The sequence below is a fragment of the Mya arenaria genome, chromosome 12, assembly GCF_026914265.1.
Source record: "Mya arenaria isolate MELC-2E11 chromosome 12, ASM2691426v1".
In the NCBI taxonomy this organism is placed as follows: Eukaryota; Metazoa; Mollusca; class Bivalvia; order Myida; family Myidae; genus Mya; species Mya arenaria.
Window position 1 is genome coordinate 9,728,447 of NC_069133.1, and position 8,548 is coordinate 9,736,994.

General features: G+C 33.6%; 1 protein-coding gene across 1 annotated transcript; it reads right to left on the bottom strand.

Annotated features, from left to right (window-relative positions):
- Positions 1-1,019: 1,019 nt before the first annotated feature.
- On the bottom strand, positions 1,020-6,651 carry LOC128210428 (decapping and exoribonuclease protein-like). The gene is made up of 6 exons (XM_052914778.1): positions 6,585-6,651; positions 5,320-5,415; positions 5,008-5,060; positions 3,838-3,888; positions 1,323-1,417; positions 1,020-1,119 (listed from the first exon to the last, which is right to left on the bottom strand). The coding sequence occupies exons 1-6, from the start codon at positions 6,649-6,651 to the stop codon at positions 1,020-1,022; spliced, it is 462 nt and encodes a 153-aa protein (XP_052770738.1).
- Between the last annotated feature and the right edge of the window lie 1,897 nt (positions 6,652-8,548).

The following is an 8,548-nucleotide window of genomic DNA, read 5'->3' on the forward strand; positions in this document are numbered from 1 at the left end:
AGCACAAAACTCTACAAACAGCACAGTGCATAAATACTATATATATATAACAGGAATTGGTATGTTTATCAAGAATTGTTAGGTACCGCCTTGGAACGGTCAGTTAAATGTAAATTTACTAGGAGTTTAAACCAGTTTATGTGCACAAATCTCACTCTTATCCCAACAATCCTAAATAAAGATAAAACGCAAAAGGTAAATCTTATCAAAGTATGCATTAACTTGTGGAAACTTATCAATAAAACAAATAATAATAAAAAACGAAAAGGTAAACCCCAAATACTTCTATGATTAGAGATCCCAACTCTATCTGCAGACGGAGGGAAACAATTCAGAGCACCTAATGCAAATACTTTTCAAAGATACGATGCAGTCATCGTTCGAAACCAAAAACATCACACACAGTCTGCCTTATAAAATAAAAGGTTTAAAACTGTGTGATCATAGAGTTTCATAATAAAAAGCATCATTGTACTAAAACTGGGAACAAATAAAGAAATTAAAAACAAAAGCGACTTGTATATGCTATTCTCTCCTTCCAAATGATTTGAAAACTTAAAATATTTGAAGAAAATTAAGTCACAGCCAAAACACTCGGAGTCAGTCAACACATGTTCGCCAAAAAAGGTTTTAAAGATAACATGAATTAACAAATTCTTCATAAAAATCAAAGCACTGAAAGTTTAGTTATGAAAGGATGCTATATTCAACCCAATATTTTGTTTCAGGTATTCACCTTCAAAAACAAGAAGGCAAGTGCTCTTCAAAACACTGCCTTTATATCCACGGTTTAAATAAAATCCAAGTAATTCATTAAGTCTGTCTGCCCAACTATCTGCTGGAAACATTTTAATTTTACGAATTTTTTTTAAAACATCACCATAAAAATCGGAATAAGCAATACTATCAGCAAGTCTGTAACATGGTATACAAATCTCAATTTTTCAGCTGTCCTGATCAATATCAATCATGTTGCATCTAGCCGGTTCGATCTTGATAAGAGGCAAACATAATCCAGACTACTGAGTATACCAGCTATGCAGGAAAGCGTATTCGGAGTCAAGTGGAAGCCGGGTACAAGTCACATCCTCGCCTGAAAACTCCAGGAGGTGAACGAGCCTGTGTTCAAATACAAGATAAACAATTGGGTTTTAACATTTCATTGCGAAACAGATCCGTGTTGGATTTGGATAAACTTGGTTAGAAACCTTACAATGAAAACGCCCCAATATGAAGTAATTACTTAAAGATATGTATATTTTATTGGCTTGTAATGTAAAATATACAAATACCTTTAGCAACAAGTATTTTATAAAACAAACCTTGAATCATCTTTCTTCACATAAGACTTGATGAAGGCAAGGAGATGGTCCATGAAGTTGAAGCAAACATTGGGCTTCCATGGATCAGGAATGTCCTGAAATACAACTTTATTATAACGTACTTTTTCAACTCATGAACATGGCTATCAGTCTTTAATAAGTACTACACGTAATTGTTGAGAATTGCATCTTTACAACTTGACGTTATAAATTGCTTCGCCGTTCATTAAATGTACAAGGTTCAATGCCATACAACCCCGTCGCGTCAAGTGGCCTTCGACAAAGCTAGGATAATGCAAATGAAAGACTGCCGGACCCAGATTTTATTATAAGAACATCAATTATCTATTTAAATGTGGATAGGATACGATTTTTACACAGTGAATTGAAAAGTAGAAGTGTGATTTCGGGCCTTTTTGGTACTCCTTCGTTTGTCTTGGAATGAACCTTACTTCATATCCTAATTTCGGCTAATTTTCAACAAAATCAAATCGCATGCTTTATCTTAGAGAATGCATCCTTGTAATGACTTATTTTTATCAGTATATAAAATGATTTATGCATTTTCTAACGTACCATTAGTTTCATAAATCGAACACTACACTTAAACCATTGTAAAGCCACATGGGATATTGGACCGGTCTTGAACACTCTTCCTGTCTATATGGATAACATTTTGAGCCTAAGTTTTTGTCCGAAATGGTTGTAGTTGTTGTCAGTATAAATGACTTTCAAATATCATTTCAGACCAAACAATAAATCGTATTTCTGTGCAAACAATCGGTTCCCCATCCGTTTTCTTGATTAACACGTCGGAACTCGCTCGGGTTATTCAAAGGACGAGCACTAATAATATGGATGTTTGTTATTCGATCGATAAACGTCAAATAAACTATTTATTTATTTTAGCCTCATCGCGAATACATTTTCAAAAATATGTCCGTATAACATTAATGAAATTAAGTCATGTTTTGTTCTGCAAAGTCAGTGCCATTCATGGCCAGTTACATTCATATTATTAACAAAAGACTGTCTCGAGGATCTTTTGTGCGGTGAAATATTTGTTTGTAATTGAGCTGCATTTCGTGGGCTAAGTACAAGATGGTACGAAAATAAAAGACCGTGAAACAATCTAGTGCTAAGCCTTACATGCACTTTACCAAATACACATTGTGGATATGTATAATAAATCACCATTCCACAAGGACAGTTATTTCATAATTTATGCGAAAAGCTACAGAAACAAGCTCAGAAGCAAAAAGTTTAAACATAAACCCGGTTTAATGTCACTGGGTAAACGCTAAACAAAGAACATAAATTCACAAACAAGAAACATGGAAGAACAGCACAACACTTCATAAGCAGCACAGTGCACACATACTATATATAAAACACTAGGTATGTTTATCAAGGATTGTTAGGTACCGCCTTGGAACGGTCAGTAAAATGTAAATTTACTGGGGGTTTAAATAAATTGAACTTTCGAATATTCATCACCGTACTTACAATTTCCCCAAGGATTAAGTTAAACTACATTACAACTACATGTACCAAGGGTCAATTGAGATAATGAAGTTTTAGTCAGATTTTAAGGGTCGCGTATTATAACGTCATTTATCGAAAACAATTATAGAGAGGGAAATGTGAACATAATGCTTGTTTCAGTGACAAAACGTTGCAAATTAGAGCTCTAGTTTTAACGTTTATTTAAAAATGTGACGCAAAATAATCGGCAAGCGTTATAAACGCTATTGAAAATGGAATTATTTTAGGCTTCATTTCGCAACTTCTGTTGAAATGAGACAGTTGCTTTTCAATATGTAAAATTAATAATTTCAACAAACTTAAAAAACATCCAACATTTCAACATCAAATATAAATGAGTCTCTTTAAAAATAAAATGAAACTATATCTTACTTAATATAGTACAAACACATTAGTTATGCTCACAAGGCTCGCACACATTTCGTATGGCATTCTCAGCAATATTTGTTGAATACATTTTAAAATGCATTAATTTTTTTTTAAATCAAACAAAAGCCCTTACTTCGGCCATCGTTGGTAAATGTTGAGTTGTGTATGTCTTTAGCTTGGTAACAATTCCAGCATCGTCACGGAGTCCACAAACAATTTCGGGAATACCAACAAGAACATTCTGTGTCCACCACGTACGAAACTTGAACCTGTATATGATACAATGGGAGCTACAAAGACGGACTCATCAGAACACCCTGTGTATTCCACCTGAGGAGCTGTCTCGTCTAAACAATACAATGGAATATCCAGAGGCAATTTCACAAACAACACTCTGGTTTAACTACGACAGGAGATTGTGCCTGTAAATAATCCAATGGAAACTACAGAGAAAATCTCACAAGAACATTCTGTGCCCATCACTTCAGAAGCCTGTACCATTAAATATATACAATGAAAACCAACATAGACGAACTCACAAGAACACTCTGTGTCCATCACTTCAGGGGCTTCTACCTGTATGTAATACACTTGAATATACCGAGACAGGCTCATAAGAACACTCTGTATCTTCAACTTCAGGAGCTTCTACCTGTATATAATACAATGGAATATACAATGACGATCTAACAAGACCACTCTGGTTTCACGATGACAGGATATCATACCTGTACACAATTCATTGGAAAGTACAGAGACGGGCACAGTGTCTAATACTTCAGGAGCTTGTACCTTTAAACACTCGAATGGAAGCTTCAGAGACGGACTCACAAGGACACAAGGACTCTGTGTACACAGCTACAGGAGCTTGCGTGTAAATAATACAATGGAATATACAGAGATGATCTCACATAAACACTATGGTTTAACGATGACAGGAGTACCTGTGAATAATTCAACGGTAATGACAGAGATGGGCTCACAAGAACTATATCAAACACATCAGACACTTGTCTCTGTAACTAATACAATGGAAACTTCAGAGGCCAGCTGGCAAAAACAAACATCGTCCAGTGGGATCGCCAGACAGATTTCGATTTCATCAGTTACAAGAGCTCTGTTACAATTAAAAACCCATTGAGCAGATTACAACCGCCAAATTTCTGTAAGTAACGAATATCATGGCCAAATTTCCATTTAATCATCATTTGGTTAAAGCGAGTTTTTAGAAGCTAGCGCATACGCACTAGACTTGTAGAGGCATTTGATAGTCATCTCACCATGACCATTTAGTTTTAGTCTAAAATAAACGCTGTCTATAACTTGGTAATTGACTAGTTGCCTAGTCAATTAAAACAGTTATCTTACCAATAAATATATTATACTTTGTAAGTAAATGATAACACAGGGTGGCATTCTCCGATGGATTAACGAACAAGCTCCAGCAAATGATCACGACACGATGCATTAACTGCTTTGAGTGCTGGTCAATTCTTAACATTAGAATATAGCTGAAGGCGGTGATGACGGCATTGAAAATGCTGTCAAAAGAGGGCAGTTTGTTCTGCCGAAGAATCCCCATTTCATAACATATATAATAGTTGACTGTTATGTATACCTATGGGAAGAAGACATACAAAAAAATCAGACAAAATCTAAGATAATATAAGATAAAAAAAAAATCCAACAGATTATAACATTCAACCCTGTAGCACCTTTTAAAACTGTTTTTTTTTTGCAATTTTGAATGTGATACGATTTTGAGCCCAACATAATGTTCCTCCACAAGATTTACAGCTACAGCATCGACCTCGCCACAGCATACTGGAAAGATATAGTGGATTCATTGACACACATCTGCAATTCATTTCAGAATAAAAAGGCGTATATTTGTCCAAATAACAACCCTTGATATTGTAAAATATCTTTATACCCATATCCTTGATATAATGCAATTTGACATTATTTAACTTTTAAAACCATAATAATCGTTATTAAAACACATCCAAATACGATTGATAGTTCTAAAAACTTGTTTAGTAGAAGACTGGGAGATTTGTACGGTCATATTATATAAATTTACTTATTGTATTGGCGCCGGCCTTGACTTTCACAACTGTATAGAAGGCTTCACAGTTGTTATACTGCAGATCTGGATTTGGAATTGAATCTGTGGAACCTGCATTACGTATAAATTAAGTATGTGAATAAATGAGTACGGTATGTAAATGTCAGTGGCCCGCTCATTAAAAGTTCTTAGTGGTAACTTTTATAATCAAGATTAAATCTGTACAAATATCACAAATGGAAAACCATTATGTGTTCATTTTTAATACTAAAAGTTTAATTCTAACGAACTTGCTGCAAAAGAACAAATGTATGACACTATGATATTTTTAATTTACCACTTAGAATGACCCCATGTTCTTTTAAGAAAATCAGGCATTTATATGATTATCAAATGTTCTTCCAATTACAAAAGACTATGTATTTACATGGTGTGTTATAATAGAAGTTAACGCCAATACTAGGAATAATGCAAGTTGAACATTACTATTATATAAATATCAGATGTCATGGAGGGTCACAGCATATAATGTCAACCCAAGGAAGTTTAAGCCAACCGAGGCTTTAGCCGAAGGTTATAATTGTATGCTTTAATCTTCCATGGCTTCCAATATTTATTAAATGATAACGAACAGATATTATCTACACCGTTTAATCTTCTGTTTGATCTGACAGGGAGTCACCAAGATCACATCTATTAAGTGTTTAAATTTTCCCCGCGTTATTATGACGTCATATGATAAACTGTTTCCGGTTTATATTAATTTCTAATAAGAAAAATTGCGTCTACTAAAATGGATTTACCAGGCGCTCGAGAAAGACAGAGCTCGATTTTAAAGTGCACGCGAGAGAATAACTTATCACGTCAGGGATAACATAATATATGGCATCTCAGATTATAGAAAGGTAATAGCAATCTTCTTCAATAAACGAGTATATAAACACGTACGGTGAAATTCGTTAAGTCAAATTCTGATATATCGAAGTTCTCTTTATGTCGATATTTTTTTTCCGGTCCCGATATTTTTAAAATGAACCTTTCTGTTTTAACGACAAACGAATATTCAAACACCGGTTCAATTGTGGATTGATATGTACCATCGAAATTTAGTTATCTCGAACTATTTCTCGACGACGACTTCGACAAAACGTTTCCCCACTTAATATTTCTAGAATAGGACCTATCTGAATTCCTAACTTTGTCTTTGTTATCTCTTAGTATATACATGTATGCAATTGCCCATCATAGATTACAACATTATTGGTGGAACTATGCCCTACTTGCGGTGAGATAGTGCTTAAACTTGAAGCCCCACGCACACATCTTTTCGTCCCTTCCTCCCGTCATTTGTTGTTTAAGTGCCAGTTTCTGGTCGGTGTAGTATTCACAAATATAGTAAGTGCCTTTGTGAAGAGTCACGGCGCATTTCCAGTTTTCTTCTTTCGCGTACGTGGTATGAAGTAGTCTTTTTAACAAACCCCTGTCGCATATGAAGTAGTTTTGCATATTTCTGAAAGTAAATCATTAAAATAGAAAACAAATATCAAGTTGACCCAGGAAACACATAGTGTTTGTATAACATGAAGGTTGTGTCATGTAAGGGTTGTTCGAAAGCGTTGTCACAACGTTGTTGCCTAGTTTATTTTCAACTATTTGCCACTTATTATCATTCTTTTCAGATTATAGGCAATGAAATGAGTAAATGAACCCAAGCATCTTTTTATGAGTATAAAATAACAATAAAATTTAGTGAACTGACGACGTTATTTTAACTTTGTACAAACGTTGTGTTAAAAACGTTGAAAAACCATTGTCCTTGTCGTTTCAAGCAGTTGCTCCAAATTAGTTTAATTTTTCTTTCATATGAAATATTTTATGTTGATATTGTAGATAATATATGAAAAAATAATAATATAACATCACGTTTTGACAGTTCTTTATTACACATGTGTTGAATCATTTTTCGTTTAACACAAAACGTTGTGCCAACGTTGTAGTAATATTATGGCATACGTCATGAAAAGCTGTTGAACAGTATATGACTTAATCCATAATAGAATACCAACTTTAAAACTATACTATTTTCAATGTTTTATAATATGTGATCAGACCGAAATAAATGCTACTTGTGCACCTTGACTAAATTACTTGTTATCTACAAGCAAAGCTTTTTTTATGATTCATTCATAAGATATTAAATGTTAGTTTTTAAAACAAAACTACTTTTACAAATAAAATAGTGTGTTATGTATTAAGGGAGATTTCGAGAAAAAAATGAGGAAACATGACCGATCTGTAAAATTTCAAATAAAGTCAATGCCTTCTTTTTTATCCTCAAAAATATGGCCAATACATTGAAAATGGAGATAATAAATAAGGCGAATACATAAGCCATCATAGTTGTATGCTATTCTTATATTTTTTTACAAGAGTCAATTATTTCGAATCAGGAAAACAGTTTTACCTTTTTCTTATTAGTTAAAAAATAAAGTGATCATATGAAACAGTCTTTACAGAAAATAGCCAGATATCTCCAACATATTTTTTTGCTAGTTTTCCGTATTGTTATGAAGGTTTTATTCTATAAACACCTTGGACAGTTTGTTTATATTTTATTTCGGATTTAGAAACATCTTTTGAGACATAAATGATAAAGAAAAAACATTGGTTTTACCTTACATATTATACATTATAAAGTACACATATACCATCTGAAAATTGATGTATTTGTTTATAATTATGTGACGGTTGTTTGTAACAAAATTGGTCAGCTGTAAGGTTTACTACCCAATAAACGTTCTTTTTTTCGATATGTTTAAATCAAATTGAAACCGAAAAATAAAAAAGGAATAACTAAATACTCAAGTATATAATAAATGGTATATTACGTTATGACGCTCTTCTGGTGACCTGCATCACGTCTCGTTCTGCGGTCTCAACGGATTCGTGTTTACACTCCGAACTTGATGTAATACAGGTCACCAGAAAAGTACCTATCATAATATCCCCTATGTTTACTGCTCATGTTCCTAAAGTACAATAAATTAACATGCTGTATTGACTACCTCAAGGTAATTAAGGCAATTTTAAGCTCAGAGGCAACAACATTTGAGAGTTCCTGTATTCTGTTCTAGTAGTTCATGTTGATGCAAATTTATTGGTATACAATATAGGTTGGCATAATTGTAAATTAGATATTCTTTCAGAACATCTTATATTTTATGGATTCTTTAACATAATTAAG

Bases quoted from the DNA above. Each gene is read 5' to 3' on its own strand.
- LOC128210428 (XM_052914778.1), bottom strand. From the start codon at position 6,651: ATGACGGGAGGAAGGGACGAAAAGATGTGTGCGTGGGGCTTCAAGTTT. The intron at 5,061-5,319 runs GTAAATTTATAT...ATATCTTTCCAG, and splicing joins GGCCGGCGCCAATACAATAA to TATGCTGTGGCGAGGTCGAT. The intron at 1,120-1,322 runs GTTTGTTTTATA...ATTTGAACACAG, and splicing joins GTGAAGAAAGATGATTCAAG to GCTCGTTCACCTCCTGGAGT.